This window comes from Phascolarctos cinereus, unplaced genomic scaffold (assembly GCF_003287225.1).
Source record: "Phascolarctos cinereus isolate Bilbo 61053 unplaced genomic scaffold, phaCin_HiC Scaffold_3;HRSCAF=262, whole genome shotgun sequence".
NCBI lineage: Eukaryota > Metazoa > Chordata > Mammalia > Diprotodontia > Phascolarctidae > Phascolarctos > Phascolarctos cinereus.
This window is the reverse complement of record NW_027555736.1, coordinates 79,855,353-79,872,694: the sequence shown is the minus strand read 5'-3', so window position 1 is coordinate 79,872,694 and position 17,342 is coordinate 79,855,353. Positions and strand designations below refer to the sequence as shown.

At 35.1% G+C, this 17,342-nt stretch overlaps 1 protein-coding gene across 1 annotated transcript in view; it reads left to right on the top strand.

Annotated features, from left to right (window-relative positions):
- The window catches only part of KIF11 (kinesin family member 11), a 60,887-nt gene that overhangs the window by 15,686 nt on the left and 27,859 nt on the right, over positions 1–17,342 (top strand). The window contains exons 6-13 of the mRNA XM_020964149.2: positions 2,253–2,438; positions 2,544–2,668; positions 4,251–4,341; positions 4,511–4,753; positions 6,864–6,959; positions 9,430–9,518; positions 12,740–12,827; positions 15,409–15,597. Coding sequence (XP_020819808.1) covers positions 2,253–2,438; positions 2,544–2,668; positions 4,251–4,341; positions 4,511–4,753; positions 6,864–6,959; positions 9,430–9,518; positions 12,740–12,827; positions 15,409–15,597 — 1,107 coding nt within the window. The remainder of the gene's footprint in view (positions 1–2,252; positions 2,439–2,543; positions 2,669–4,250; positions 4,342–4,510; positions 4,754–6,863; positions 6,960–9,429; positions 9,519–12,739; positions 12,828–15,408; positions 15,598–17,342) is intronic.

Here is a 17,342-nt window from a genome sequence, read left to right as displayed (position 1 = left end):
AAAATATTAAATACATAAGATTTCAGCTATGATAAGTCAGCTTTTGTGCACTTGCTTGAGGATCTAATCACCATTTAAAACATTATTTCTATTGGCAAATGCATCCTACTTTCTAAATACACAAAATTTAGGACAAAAGGAAACTTAACAACTACTGTTGGACTTCTGGTGCCATCAACCATCAACCTTCTGCTGCACAGCTGTATATCTCCAAGTGAACAGAGCAGAAAATGGCGATCAAAATCCTTAAATTCTACTTTTTAGGAGCAGTTTCTAGAGCTACAGTTAATTTAGCATTGTCTGACATTAAGCTGACCGATTTAATAGATTTGGTTATCTCTTTTCTGGCGACCTTTAATTTATCACAGCTGCTAGAGAGGGGAAGGATCTAGATATTGACAATTGGCAAGTACAAATGAAAGAGTCAGCAAAATCAACACACTAGAAGTCCCGGGGCTGCCCTGCTTTTCCTGTACATTTAGGATGCGTAAGTTCAAGGACTGTGATGAAATGAAGAGCGATCATTGTATTTCTGCTGACTATGATGTGTCGTTAATAGGTTTCACTACTTTTCAATATGTTTTCTTTGGTAAAGTTGCAGTGTATATTTTTGAAAGATTTGCATTAAAAATTATCTAAATAAAAAGATAGGTTTGGGCACTTAAAAGCCTCAGTTATTTTAAAAGTTCACTTGGTTGACTGACCATCTTTTTACCTCAATACTGTCAGTTATATAAAGGTTACTGGATGATTTCACATGCAGACAACTTGTCAGAAGGAGGTGTGGGCCAAAAATATAGCATCAAAATTGTAGATAAATTCATATGTGATGAATGATCTAAAGGAAACTAGGACTTTGGGAGTGCACATGTAGCTTTTGTCCTAAGCTTTTGAGGCAAAACATCCCTTGGAATCACTGGGAAACAAAAAACTAGGCTGTATAGGGAGTTGGTCAGATTAACTTCAGTAAAAGTGAGCTTGATTTCTCAGATTTGGGCTTGTAATTGCTTAATGAGTGTGAATGGAAAGAATAGCCTACTGAGTTTGTCTTGGGGATAACTACAGTGTGGTCTCATAAGTTATAATATTCCTAAGTTATCTAAGAGCTAGAAACCCAGGAATTCTGAATTTAGTATCTCTTGAAAGATTGTAGAAGAAAAGAGATTTTGACAACTACTAAATCAAAGCACTTCCACTTCTCAAAAAATGAGAGCTTGTTGTAGCAGATAGATAGGTGGTTAAAGGTACTATCTTTAAGTCCTGCCTTTGACATATACTGACTTTGTGACTCCCTGGCACATCTCAGTGCACCCAACAAAATCTCTAAGACAATAAGTTGCAAAGAAGGTTTGAAGTCTGCATAGTAGAGGGAATTCCTCCTCAGAGTCCTCTGCTAATAAAATCCCAGGTCCAGCCTCATCTTACCCATTGCCTCAAATATAATTAGACCAGAATTAGAGTATAAGGAGGGTATTATATATAAATGTGCTGCTTTTGAGGCTTAGAAAAGCTTTAACAATATTTTAAAATTAGTGTTTTATTTTGGGAGGCACTTCAGTTCATCTTAAATTAATGTCATTCTCCATTTCCTAGGAATCTACCCTTTTTAATTAGCCATGGCTTCTTAGCTTTTTCTAGGCTTAAGGAGAGTATATGTCAGAAAAGTATCCCTTCAATTAAAGGGAGAAGCAGGAGATTGGGTTGTTTTTCATTTAAGAAAAGGTGTAAGGAGTTAGCCTCTTTGAGGGCAGGGACTGCTGGGTTTTGGCTTGATCTCCCAAGCACCCAGGACAGTGAATTGTACATTATGGATGCATGTTGTTTGTTCTGTTGACTAGATTACCTCTCTAGAACTTGTTTAGTGACCCAATATTAGCCTTACCTGAGGAAATGGGAAGTACTAATTGTAAATACCTTAGTTTCTCTCTAAGTGAGGCAGTAAGTGACATTGTGATATTCTTTACTTGAGAAGTAGCTTAGTATACAAGAAAAAGCATTGAACTTGGGGCCACAAAGATGAGTCTAAATATAGCCTTTGATGCTAGTTATGTCCTTTAACCTTTCTGGACTTTAGTTTCCTCACATGTAAAATAGACATAAAAGGACTTGTCCATATTTCATAGAATTGTTAGAAGTGTGTGAAAATTTTAAGTGCTTTGTAAACTTGAAAACACTACTTGAATGTTGACTATTATTATACTTTGACTTTACCATTGACCATTAGGCTAATTCACCCAATATTATAATTTCAGGATCCTTTAGCTGGCATAATTCCACGTACACTCCATCAGATATTTGAGAAACTTACTGACAATGGGACAGAATTCTCAGTAAAAGTGTCATTGCTGGAAATCTATAATGAAGAACTCTTTGATCTACTTAATCCGTCTACCGATGCTTCTGAGAGACTACAAATGTTTGATGATCCTCGTAACAAGGTAACTTTTTGTTTTCAGACAGAGACTTCTCTAAAACTTCCTGTGATTGTTCGATTAATTTGTCATATTTACTTTTTTTGATCTTTGCTTTTTGTATTTGGTCAGAGAGGAGTAATCATCAAGGGTCTGGAAGAAGTTACAGTACACAACAAGGATGAAGTCTATCAAATTTTGGAGAGGGGGGCAGCAAAAAGGACAACAGCAGCAACTTTAATGAATGCGTATTCTAGGTAAGAATTCTCTTGTTAAGGACAGTTAGAAACATAGCATAGGTAGGGGACAAGCATTTATTAAGCACTTACTGTGTACTAGGCACTGTGCTGAGTGCTATACAAGAAAAAGCAAAAATAGATTCCCTGCCTTAAGAAGCTCATTCTAACGAGGGAGATGACATACAAACCACTGTGTATATAGATGTATATGGGGTAAATGGAGGATAATCTCAGAGGAAAGGCATCAGCTGAGAGGAGGGGGGGGTTGCCAAGAAGAGCTTTGTGCAGCAGGCAGAATTTGAGCTGAACCTGGAAAGAAGCCAGGGAAGCCATGGAGCGGAGATGAAGAGTGAGTTATTTATTGCCCTGGCGTTAGCCATACGTCTCTGGGGTGCGTGCCAAGACTCCAGGTTTGTGATTCACCTACTTATAAAAAAAAATCATTGATCATCATCCACAAATACAAATGCTCCAGAGTGCAAACACTTCAATATGAAAAATAGGATTGCGTATAAAACTGGACTTCTGTCACATAGTTTATTTTGGAAAATGTCAGTGTTTAACAAAGTAGTAACAAAAATGCTCAGTTTGTGTCCCCTTTCTGAACTTGTTTCTTCTGTGTGTATTTTCAATATTTTATTGACTTTTTCCCTTTTTTTCACTGTCTTCTTTTCCTCCACCCCAATAGAAGCCTTCTCTTGTATTATAACAAATATAGCCAAGCAAAAATATGAACACATTGCCCATGTCTAAAAATGTACATCCTCAGTTTTCTCCTCACTCCCCTGGTACTGCCCCCCACCCCCCTCATTTTGCCAGTTCCCCAAGCTCCCTGGTATTGGGAGGTTATTGAGTCCCAAGCTGTCCTTCAAAGGCTAGTTGTGTCCACTATCCTAGCTGCGCTGCCATATTGTGGTCTTCCTTTGAATTGCAACTGTCATTAGGGAAAGGTTTCAGCCGTTTTTCAGTCTGGCCTACTCTGTGTGTGACTCAGTTAGAAACAAGTCTTGAACTCCTTTGTGCTTCAGTCTCCTGATCTATGTACTCGATAGGCTAATTTGGATTGTCTGGGTAAAATAGCTCAAGGGAGGAAGGAAGAGGCAGAGTTGAGCTAATTAATGTTGGTTCTGCCTTCTTGCTAGCATGAACATCATTACTTCTCTCAGAATGAAATTTGATGAACTTAGTGGACGTATTGCTCTGGGGGAAATAAGGTTAAATCTAGACATCCTTTCTATTTCTGATGTCTAAGCTAGAGACTAAAGTCTCAAATAGTTCCCAAGCATCTTACCTTTCAGATACAATTCTGCTAAATTTAAATAGTTATCAGTGCCAGTTGAAATTCTGATTAGTCAGAGTTCTGAAAGAATTACTAGTCAAGTTGGGGGCTGAAGTGCAAGATTAAAAATATGCTTTAGCAATTAAGATCAGCTAGAAAATTGTCACTGAATAATCCTTTCCTATTTCTTTGACACAACTTTCAGATTAAGATTAATGTAGTTCATACAGTCTAGGTTTATGTTTTCATAATTCAAATCATAATTACCTTCCCATCTTGTAAACATTTTAATCAACAGTGTCGTAATGCTTAACTTTTTAGCCGATCCCATTCTGTATTTGCTGTAACAATACATATGAAAGAAACTACAGTTGATGGAGAAGAACTTGTTAAAATTGGAAAGCTGAATTTGGTAAGTATCTCCTTTTGAACCAGGATGCTTTGCCTCATGTTGGTAATGAGCTATTAACTGTTAAGTATTAAACACCTAGCTAACAATTTTAATATGAAGTCTGAAAGCTTTGAGTTAAAACCTCATAGATTATCTGGTTGAAATCATTATGATTTTTTATCCTTTTCAGGTGGATCTTGCAGGAAGTGAGAATATTGGTCGTTCTGGGGCCGTTGACAGAAGAGCTCGCGAAGCTGGAAATATCAATCAATCTCTTTTAACCCTGGGAAGGGTTATTACTGCCCTTGTTGAAAGAGCACCACATATTCCTTATCGAGAATCCAAACTAACCAGGATCCTACAAGATTCTCTTGGGGGACGTACAAAAACATCTATAATTGCCACAGTTTCCCCTGCATCAGTCAATCTAGAGGTAAAAACAAACAACACTTTGAACGACTTGAGAAAATATTGTATCTATAATTTTTTTCAGATTATGGAAAAATATTGCTCCCCGAATAACTAACCCATTTATTTTCACCTACCTATAAGAAAATTGGGTAAAGTAGCAGCCCACTACTTCTTGGATGGTTTGTATTGGCATATATATGTGCAAAAGGAGAATGTGAAGATTTTATAAATGATCCTATAAAATGTAACCTCTTTGAGAATAAAAACTGTTTCACTTTCTGTATTTTTTTTTCTCCAGCACCTGGTACCTAGTGGTGCTTAATTACTGATCTAATTGTTGATTGATCTTAATCTAGTATCTGTATGTAACCCATGAGAAAACTGAGGTTCAGAGAGGTTTTAATGACTCACTCAAGGACACATAGTGGCAGTGTCAGGTCTTCAGACTTCCAGCCACTGTTTTGTTTTTTTTTTAACAAGCCTATATTGTTTTTAATCGGTGACTGGGATAAAGGTATAGCCTGTATCCTTATCAAAGTCACACAGGACACAAAGCTAGTTTGTCTACAGAATTCATCAGGTGGCCGAGCTGGGATTAAGAAATCCATTCCATAGTGCTAAGATGAGGGAGGCACAATTGACACCACTATGTCGATAACAGATCTGGGGGGTTGAGGCCACGGTTTGGGAAAGCGGGCTAAGCAGCCAATGTGGTCTTGAGCTTCATTAGGACAGACAGTTTTCAAGAAACATATGGTTGCTGGAATCTTGTACTCCTTTGCTCAACAGCATCATGTGTAAGATCAAGAGACTGGAATAGATGGATCTAAGTCTCAGTGTTCTAACTCTAAGTAATTTAGTGTTCAGTAGTTTATTCCTGTCTGGATGAAAACATTCCCACATTCATTCCATCCAAAGTGTTCCTGTATAGGTAAATAAAGGACATCTTGTGCCTGACGTATGTTTCATTATGAGAATTTCTCTCCAGTTTTAATTCTTTTAAATACAGAAGTATTCCCTCTTTCTCAAGGCTTTTCCACATTCATGTCATTTATAGGATTTCTCTCCAGGATGAATTTTCTGGTGTATATTAAGGTCTCCTTTCTCAGCCACTGCTCTTTACAACATGCCTTGATATCTCAAACGTAGGAGAATTTTCTTAGCCTCAAACTACCAACTACTTTTCTGCTGTTTCCACTTAATGTATGTGGTGGGGGGGGAGGGATTGTTTTGGTCATAATTAACAATGAGTTAAATGGGAGTGAGGGTTAAGAATGTGCAAGTGCATTACCATATGGCTTTGGATATTGCTGAGCCCAAAAGAAAAACATCTGGTTATAGAAAAAAGAGAAGCAAAATGGGGTTTACACCTTTGTTGTCACCATTTTTTTTAAGAGAACAAAACAAGGCTTATAGAATATTTCCAAATCATCTCTTCTTAGAAAACAAAAAATAAGTTCATTCTCTAGGTTCTGTTGTTCAGTCATTTTTCAGTTGTGTCCGACTCTTTGTGTGACCGCATTTGGTGTTTTCTTGGCAAAGATACTGGAGTGGTTTGCCATTTCCTTCTCCAGCTCTTTTTACAGATAAGGAAATTGAGACAAACAGGATTAAGTGACTTGCCCAGGGTCACACAGTAAGTGTCTGAGGCCAGATTTGAACTTTGGAAGATGAGTCTTCCTCACTTCAGGCCCAGGATGGAATCTGCTCATGTTGGGTATGATACAATTTTTTTTAATGGATTTCCCTGTATTATTTGAGCCTTTTTATGCTCATCATCAAAAGATTTTTGGGCACCCTATAAAAGTACCAAATAGGTAGAATCTGTTGTTTTCTAAGACTATTTGAATTAAAGGTTATATCAATGTCAGTTGAATTAGAACATCCAGGACTCTGAGAATTGAAAGCAAGGGAGAGTAAACAAATATTCAAATGCTACAGTGCAGTGCTCTGTGTCTCTTTTGTCCCCTTTCTGCTTTGGGATAGTGCCTCAGGTAATTGAGTTTATATTAAAAGTCTCCTTGTGAGTTATGGATGAGTATAAGCTATAATATGTATCATGTAATGGTTGGTAGTAAAGCATGCTACTGTATAAATAATAATAGTAAATTCATTTGTTTTTTGCACAACAGGAAACATTGAGTACTTTGGAATACGCTCATAGAGCAAAAAATATAATGAATAAGCCTGAGGTCAACCAGAAGCTCACCAAAAGAGCTCTCATTAAGGTAATTGTGATTTCTCAGCTAAATAGGGGTCTTTAGGTGACAGTTGTCAGAAGAAGGTATTTGAAAATAAATACATTATTGTTCCTTAAGTTTTTTGGCTATAATATGGTAATGTCTTTAACCCCAAGTTGACATCATTAAACAACTTGTATGAGTTTATTTTCTAAATAAGCATCTTTCATTTCTACAGCTCATGACTTTCTTTTTAAAAATCTTTCTCAATAAACAAATATGTGATTTTTTCTTTTCTATCGTCATAATACCATTGAACAAGAAAAAAGAAAATTCTTGTAACAGATATGCATAGTCAAGCAAAACAAACTTCTATATTAGTCATCTTCAATATGTCTCATTTCACACCCTGAGTTCATTATCTCCCAGGAGATGGACGTGATGCTTTATCATCAAGTCCTCTAGAAATCATGGTTTACTTTACATTGACCAGAGTTCCTAAGTCTTTGAAAATAGTTTGTCTTTACACTGTTGTTATTGTATACATTGTTTTCCTCATTCTGTTCACTTCATCTACATTAGTTCATACAAGTCTTGCCATGTTTCTCTGTAACTGTAGCATACATTATTTCTTATGGTGCAGTATTCAATTACATTCACATACCACAATTTGTCCAACCATTCACCAGTTGGTAGGTACTCTGTAAGTTTCTAGTTCGATGCTATCACAAAAAGAGCTTCAGCATTATTTCTGAAGACCTAATAATAACTAATTTGCTAGTCTTAATGTAAACTATGTAAAACAAACATATAAAAAATCCTTTTACTGAATGCCATTACAGGATAATCAACTTATTTCCCTAAGTTTATACTTAGACTATTTTGTTGATTTGACAAATTGTTTCAACAGTCCATGATGCTCTGTTATAATAATACCTTATACTTATATGGCATTTTAGAGTTAGTGAAGTACTTTTACATTTATCATCTTATTTGTTCTCATGTACACTTTACACTTGCTCACTTTGACAGAATCATAGAACTTTGAGTTTGGAAGAAGCTTTTACAGATATATCTAACCCCAGCTCATAGTTGAAGATTCCTATAGCACTCCTTTGAAAATGTATCTGATTTTAATTGATAGTTTTTGTTTTTATATCACATTCATCTTCAGTTATATCCCTCCCTCTTTTTTATTCAGCAAGCCATTCCTTTTAATGAAGATTTTTAAAAGAAAGGGGGGAGGGGTAGAAGGAAGAAGCTGTTGAACAAAATGCACCAGCAGACCTACATCCAACATGTCTGACAGTACGCATCATCATCTATCTCCAAGGTTCTCCACCTCTGCCATGAAGACAGGGAGATTCTTCTTCTCAATTCTCCTCTCATCCCTAAATTAAGGACCTGTTCCCAAATTACCCCTGATTTTAGACTGAGATCATTTGAAGTAGAAGTAATGATTCTTTAGCTGGTCATGCTATACAGTTATGGGGCTATTATTCTGGCTGAGGTACAAGTCTTTTTTTCTGTGCATCTGGCATGGGCATTTCACCCAAAGATAGCAAGTAGGCTTAGGAGAAAGCAGCTTCCAGCTTTGTGGCTCCTTAACCCTCCTTTATTTCTTTCTAATACAAATAGGAGGCAGTGTTAAATGGACCCATTATCTCTATCAGCATCTTCCTCCATAGCTCATAATGTTCCTGTTCCAAATGTATGTATATACTCAGTACATACAGATTCCTTATCTTATTGGAATAAATCTATAAAGGGTTTTTTTTTCTCAACTCATCTAGGATTTATTGAGTCCTCATTTGAATCACGTAGACCAGAATTTATAAATTAATTAGGGTCTTTATAGCAGCTCTAAAATTGAACATTTGTATTCCAGTAGAGTGGTTTGTTGGGGACTTTTTTGAATACCAAAGCTCCCATAATGAGGTTTTTTAAGCGAAGGACTTTTGTTTTCCAATCTGCCATCCAGAGATCTGGATTTGGATCTCTTACTGCACATGATGTTTCAGGTGTATGAGTTTTTAAGATTTGATAATAACTACACATTTGCTTTCACTTAGACTATAAAATAAATTAATAGATTATCTAATATTTAAGTCATCAACAAATACAATATCTGAAGGAAAACAGTTTGCAGATTTACAAGTAAAGAGATTTCAGATGATGTAATAATGAAGGAGTCTCACTTTGTATTATGCTGTATACCGATAAGAGCATGATAAATATTTCAAGAAGGTGAAAAACACTCATACATTTAATTTGCTAGAGTTCTATGGAAGGTAATTTTGAAAGCTGTTGTAGGTCTGTATTTTTTTTTCTTGAATTCTACTTTTTTGAGATTGTTTGCTTTACTGGTTGAATAATGTGATAACAATGAACAACAGAGTTGTAGATAATGATTTTTCTTTATCTGATCTTTGTAGTAACTCATGCTGTGCATTTTGAAAGGTGAACATAAAATTAAAATAGATAATAAATTGATTCCTATAAAACATTTTTATTGCAGGAGTACACAGAAGAGATAGAGCGATTGAAACGAGATCTAGCTGCAGCCCGAGAGAAAAACGGAGTCTACATTTCTGATGAAAACTATAAGTGAGTCCTCATCTTCAAAACTGATGAAGCCCGAACTATGATGCACTTAGATGTGACATTTTCTTGTATTTTCAATACAAGACAGCTTAAATTAAGCATTTTTTTAATATAGTACAGGGATTATTAGATTTGTTTTGCTTGAGCCCAGGTTACATAACTAGTAACAAAGGGTGGACATTTCCAGAAAAACTGATTTCTGTTTGATAAATGATAACAGAGCCTTCCAAAAATAAAATGGGCTGCTTTCAGGTGATGAGTTCCCCAACCCTTAGAGGGTTTCATTTAGGGGCCAGCTGACTATTTCCTAGAGATGGCTAAAGGGTAATGTTAGTCAGGTATGGATTGGACTCTCCCCAGAAGCTCTTCCAAAAATGAAATGATTTATGTACAATTTAAAATAGTAAATAAATGTGCTGCTGCCAAAAGGGAAATTTTTTTAATCGGATAATAGAGATGAAAAGTATTTCAAGTCATCATATAGGACATTCCTGTGCCTCTAGCCAGATATCAGCCTGTCATGAAAACTAGTAATGGTCTAAGATGAGAATTACATGGTTAAGTTGTCAAATGTTAGTAACACTTCAAAATAATGCTCTATAGCAAGGTCATGCGTCAACCCTTATGCACTTTATGCCCATTTCTGTTAGCTATATTATTACAATTCTACAAATTGACAGGTGTTATATAAATCTTCTGGCCTTGCTCACTTAATTCTTGCATTACTTTATACTAGTCTTCCCCTCTTTCTTTCAAACTATCTCTTGCATCATTTCTTTTAGCACAGTAATGTTACATTCATAGATCATAATTTAACCATTCCACAATTGCTGGACACCCCCCTTAGTTTCTAGTTCTTAGCTACCATATAAAGAAAGAACTGTTGATAAGCATACATGAGTATACATGAGTCTTTCCTCTTTTGTATCTTTAGTGCACAGGAAAAGCTCATTTTTTAAAGGTTAACTTTCCACCAATATTGCTATATGGTATTGAGATGTAAAATATAGTTGTCTCTGGAGAATAAAAAGGAATAGCCCACAGAGGGCAATGGAGGGGTGCCTACTGGGTGTGAGCACGCTGCAACACATGACTAGTGAGAAACTATGAAAAATAACAGTAGTAAGGGGGCAGCTAGGTGGTGCAGTGGATAAAGCTCTGGCCTTGGAGTCAAGTGGACCTGAGTTCAAATCTGGCCTCAGACACTTGACACTTACTAGCTGTGTAACCCTTGGCAAGTCACTTAACCCCAATTACTTTACCCCCTTCCCCCCAAAAAAAGAATAAATTATAAATAAATATAATAACAGGAGTAAAAGATATCAAGAAATAGTATGATAAGAGAAGGTAGGCTGGACAAATAGTGAGAGCAGGAGACAGGAGGTTGATATCCACTTTTCTTAACAATTTTTGTAGTGAAAATTAGCCCTTTTAATTCTTGTGATCATCTCTGTCTCTTTTGGTCATGAATTCTTCTGCTGTTCATAAATCTGACAAGTAGTTTCATTGCATGCTCCACATTAATTTGCTTATGATACCACCTTTTATGTCTATATCATATATTCATTTTGACTTTATCTTGGTATACATTGTGAGATGTTGGTCTATGCCTGGTTTCTGCCAGACTTCTTTCCAGTTTTCCCAATAGTTTTTGTAATCGAAATTATCTACTTTACTTCCTGTGATCTTTATAACATGCTTGTTTATGAACTAGATTGATAGCCAGAGTATTCCCTGATAACATTTCAGTGACAGCAGAGAGGCCTGCCCAGCATGTTGCACGTACCCTCTGTGGCAAACTTATGTTGGGAGTGTTTCACAGGATTGGCGAGCACAAATGAGTTTCAGTATGCTTGGGTTGGAAGGAATTACGGAAACAATGAAAATCTAAGATCTGTTTGAGAGCTTTTTAAGTCTATGATAGAAGCCTATAAAATACTATTTCATATCCCAAAGTCAGAATTGAAGGACCACTCTCAAGTAAACTCAACCAATTTTATATTTATTGAAAATGTTTTATAAAAGTGTAATTTAAATGAGTGTGAGCTCTTAGTAGACAATTTTCTTTTTGCTAAGGTTAATGTTTTGTTTTTTAAGATGTTTAAAATGGAAACTGTTGTTTAAATCAACTAGTATAGATTTCTGCATTGACAAAAATTACTAGTTATGGAAAGGATTCTGATATCTGATTCTTACCATAAATAATTCACAAGTGATATAAAGAACTCACCAACAGAATTAGTCTCCTTATCTGTAAAATAAAGGATTGTATCAGATGATCTTTAAGATTCCCTTCTAGTTCCAAATTTGTCTAATTACTAGTAGGTAGTTCTTTTTAATAAACAAGAGATGTCACCTTAAAAGTAGCTCTTACACTAGAGCTTGTAAATTTGGAATACAAAATGTCAAAACTAAACTAAGTTTAAAGTGCCAGACAACACATACAGTATCTTCTTTGGTATGTCTCTTATGTAAATCTTATACCTGGGGAATTCACTACCTGGCATATAGTTTTAAGCTTTGTTATGGTATTTTACTTGTTTTGGTATTGATTTTTTTGTATAATTGAGTGATAATTTTCCGTAGTAAGTATGGCTTTTATTATGTCTGTGAATTAAACTTTTTAAGTAGGTGGGCATGTTCAGTTTCATAATAGAGCTTAATGATTTGGTTTTCAGAAATTAGCTTCATAGCTAGTGCAAAGAACACTTATTTCATAAAGAGAGGTATAACTGTACAACTATTTAGTGCTAGTAATTGCATTTTTATGACCATATAGGTTCTAATATTGCCATCATATATATTGGTGCTGTTATATAATTGGAGCTAATGATAAGTTGCTAGCTGAGTTAAAAAAAAAATTATGGGTACATTCTCTTCTAAACATGTATGTCATATAGGATCTCATTTACTTATTTTTATTTTTAGGCAATTGGGGTTAAGTGACTTGCCCATGGTCACCCAGCTAGTAAGTGTCAAGTGTTTGGTCTGAGGTCAGATTTGAACTCAGGTCCTCCCAACTTCAAGGCCAGTGCTCTATTCACTGTGCCACCTAGCAGCTCCCCCCCCCTTTTTTTAACATATACGATCTTAATTAAAATTGAGCCTTGATTCTGTATCCCTTTGTAATGCCAATAACAGGCTAATAGAGTAAATTTACTTGTATCTTTCCAAGCTTCCATAAACACTACTTTTAAATTATGTTTATTTTTAACTTTATTTAGGGCTATGAATGGCAAAATAATTTTCCAAGAGGAGCAGATTGCAGAATATATTGAAAAAATTAGTATTTTGGAAGAGGAGCTTAATAGGGTAAGTATAAATACATGGAAAACAATGTGCATTTTTCCAGGAAGAAGTTGCCAATATTTTAAAGGAAAAAATTCTAAATCCAAGTGGTGACTGTTTGCACAATCAGTATTTTTTGAGAAAATAAATTGAAAAAAGGAAAATAAGAGACAAAAAAATCTTTTGATCAAGTATAGAGGCATTAAACTTTAAAAAAAACCCTTAAACTGCCATATTATGTTGTTGTTATTACTTGTTATCATATCCTGTTTTTCAGTGCAGATATTTGGGCCAATCTTGCGTATTCTACTGTTTTCTACTTTGTGACAAGGAAGACTTTTTGATTGCTTCAGTGTCCTCCATGTTGTTCCCAGGGATGCCTCTTCATTACATTCTATACTTAGAAAGCATTTATAAAATGGTCTTTGAAGACCATGTTAATCTTGTCTTCACTAGAACAATATATTTTAAAATTTTTTAAATAAAAATCAACATTTTTGTCCTTGAAATATTTTGTGGAGTGTTCAAAGATAATTATGAGACTTCAGTGATTTTTCTTTAGGAAAAATCGAGTTTCATGTATTTGTTGGTGTGCTGAGCTTGAAATCTGGAACCAAGTCTCATGGAAAAAGAGTATGTTAACCAATGTGCAGTAGAAATAGAGCTCAGGATGGATTTCAAAGACATTGTAGTGGAAAATTGAAATGGATGTGGGGAAAAGGGAAAGAGTTAAATGAGTATTTCTAAGATTTTAATGCTGTAAAAACTATGGTACCATTGTCTTAGAAAAAGGGAAGCCTAGAAGAGCTCTGGTTTGAGGAAGAGTTTGACTTTATACATTTTTAATTTAGAGTAACATCAGGACATCAAAGTGGAGATGTCTTCGGAGATGTGGAGTTAGAACGGGAGGAAAACAGCGTTGGAAATGTAAACATTCTTAATAGCAGTGATAATTGCAGCCAAGAAAGTACAATCTTCTAGATGAATTTATAGAGAGAAGAGCAGAGGGCCAGGGACTTAACCTTTATTTATGATCATATTAGTGAGGCAGGAAGAAGAAATGGTACCAGTGAATGCAACAAAAGGAGGAGTCAAAGCAGGAGGAATAGATCCAGTGCAGTATTTAAGTAAGCCCCATAGTTACCCTGTCGTGATTTTGAACCATGTTTACTGTCATCTGGTTGGAATAACTTTTCCAGATACTTAAATCTATAAAAGTCAGACTTTATTCTTTTGTTTTACAGTCCTTTCAGGTATATCTTAAAATATGTAACTACTGCTTATTTTTCACTAATTTTCACAAATCAAGTTTCTTTAAAAGAGTGTGTATTCTACTAGCAGTTCAAGAATTATTTTATTGGTCTCCCTTTCTGGGGACAGGGGGACCTTTCTTACTTTCAGGGTAGCTGATAGAATTATAACTCTTAAAATTCATGATTTTGAAGAATAGGACCATGTAACTCTTTGTGAGAGGAAAAATGATGAAATCACTAATACTGTCATTGATCAATCAACAAATATTTATTAAATGTTTGTGCTGGGCATTGGGGGTACAAGCACAAAAGAAATAATCTACCTGCAAGGAGATTGTTAGCATTGCCTGCTAATGGGGGAATCAACAAATAAAGGAAAATATGTGCAGCATAAACACAAAGTTAATAAATTCAAACATGTGCATAAGGTAGTTTGGGAGGGAGGACACCAGCAGTCAGGGTGATCAGGAAAAGCTCCATGTAGAAGAGGGGGCCTAAGCTATGTCAAGGGGAAAGAGGCATTCTCTGAGGCAGTTAGTTTTAGTTGGGGAGGACAGTCAATGCTAAGGCACAGACTACTGCGGTCAGAATGTGGGGCAGAAAGAAGGCTGATATAGCTGAATTGCTGAGTGCAGAGGTGGGGGGTATGTCCAGTGAAACTGGAAAGATTTGAGTTAGGGCCAGGTTGTAAAGGTCTTTAAACTCCAAACAGACGCCTAGAGACAACAGGCGGCTACTGCGGTTGATTGAATTAGAGTAGTGATATGTTCAGTTCTGCACTTTATGAAATTTATTTTGGCATTTTTCTGGAAGATGGATAGAAGTGGGGAAAGACTTGAGAAAGGGGACCAATATGTCTGACTAACCAATTAGCTTTGATATTAGCTGCTCCAACTTTTTAGAAGTACAACTATTAAAATTTTAGTATGAGAAGCATCATGGTATAGTGGATGGATAACTGGCCTCAGGGAACCTGGGTTGAACTTAAATTACTTGCCATGTAATCTCAGTCCAGTTAGATAGCATTGCAATGTTCCAGGCAACCAAGGTATAAATCTGCATTGGTAGAGGAAATTTCTTCACTTGGGAGTTCACTATAACAACTAAATCATGGATGCCTTAAAAAAAGTTAGTCTGTCAAATAAGTTTATAGTTTAATATTTCTAATATTTAATTACAATGTGAACTGATAAATAATTTGTTTTTAAATGCTAGAGAATCTAGGTGATTCCCATTTTCTGTCTTGATTTAATGTGTAGTTGATAAAAAAATATATCCTTGTTAATTAGCTGTCCAAAATTTTTATGTAAATGAAAAAATATGTTACTTGATGGTCTGGTTGGCACTTTCAGGTCACAGATTTGTTTGTGGATAACAAAAATGAACTTGAGCAATGTAAATCTGACCTCCAATGTAAGGAGAAAGAACTTGAAGATTCTCAAAAAAATTTACAAGAAACCAAATTACAGCTTGTTGAAGAAGAGTATGTCACATCGGTTTTGGAAATCACTGAAGAGAAACTTCATGATGCTGCCAGCCAGGTTTGTCATTTTCTTTTACAAAGTTGTAGAGTTTCGATTAATCAGCTTCATTGTCTATTCAAAAAAATCCACGTAAAAAAAGTATGTAACTTCTGTTTATGCACAAAAAAACTGAGATACCATTTACTCTGTCCATCAAAGAAACCATTTAAGAAAGCTGCCTTGCAGATTTGTCTGTATTCTGATTTTACCATTGATTGCAGATTTCTAAAATTGTTTTGAATTTAATACCAAAAAAGAGCAAGCCTATATAAAAGTAGAATGAAAGAAGAGCATTGCATATGATACCATGAATCTCTATTCCATATATCTTGCTTTTTCAAGCATATGACAAAGTAACCATGTTTTTTTGTTCTGAATTTAATACCAAAAAAGAGCAAGTCTGTATCAAAGTAGAATGAAAGAAAGCATTGTATATGATGCCATGAATCTCTTTTCCATATATCTTGCTTTTTCAAGCATATGACAAATTAACCATGTTGCTTTCTTTTTTAAAACATTTTATAAATTTGTTTTTACCTCACCTAGATTTCCCCTTTATCTCTCTTCTTACCTCCTCCAAGAGAGCCGCTACCTTTGTTACAAGACAAAGAATTTTTTTAAAAAGGAAAAAGAAAAAAATCAGTAAAACCAATCAAAACAATCTAACTACCAAAGTGGGGGGAAACTTTCTTGTCCTGATAGATTCACAAGAGAATTCTATCAAAATTTTAAAGAACAGTTAATACCTATACTATACAAATTATTCTCAAAAATCAAGAAAGAAAAGCACTCTACCAAACTCTCTTTGTGAAACGAATATTGACATAATGCCTAAAATTTTAAGTGAAAGACTATGAAAGAGACTATGTGTGACCAAGTTGGATTTGCATTGGGGTGCAAACATAGTTTATCATTAGGAAAACAATACAATCGTTAAAAACCATCTCAAACCAAATAATTATCTTTAGATGTGGAAAAAATTGATACATTATAACATTCATTTATGCTAAAATTCCTACAAAGTATGAACATGGAAGAATTATTTTTTAGTATCATGAAAATGTAGACCAAAAGTAAACATTATATGCAATGGGAACATAATGTACTAGTAACTTTCCTAATAAATAGGAGTAAAGCAAGGTTACCACTTTCCCTACCATTATTTGATATAGTTCTAGAAATATTAATAACAAATAAGGCAAGAGAAAGCGATTTAAATATGGGCAAAGTAGAGATAAAACTATCCCTATTTGGTAACGACATGATGCTTTTATTAGAAAATCCTGAAGAATGAAAAAAGAAAAACTGAGATAGTAGTTTCAACAAAATTGTAGGCTACAAAATCCACAAAAATCAAATCTTATATAAAAGCAAAATCCAAGAAGCAATCATGGGAGTTATTCTAAATTATTCTAAATCAACACATTACTTCCAAAAAGGTCCTGTTTGTTTCTTTTTGTACTTCCTTCTGTTCCTTTCTGTGTGTTTTTAAGTTTGAATGGCCCTATTTTAAAATTTTTTATTTATTGCATCACTGTTGCTACCCCCTCTTCCATTTTAACTCCTCCTTCATCTAAGTCAAAACAAAACCTTGTAAGAAGCATGAATTAAGCAAAATAAATTCACACAGTGTCCATGTGCTGGTGTGAATGTCTCTTTTTCTACCTTGAGTCTAATAATTACTCTTTTGTTGGGACATGTGGGTAACATTTTTCATCATAGGTTCTTTGGAGTCAGGGTTGGTCATTGGACTGATCAAAGTT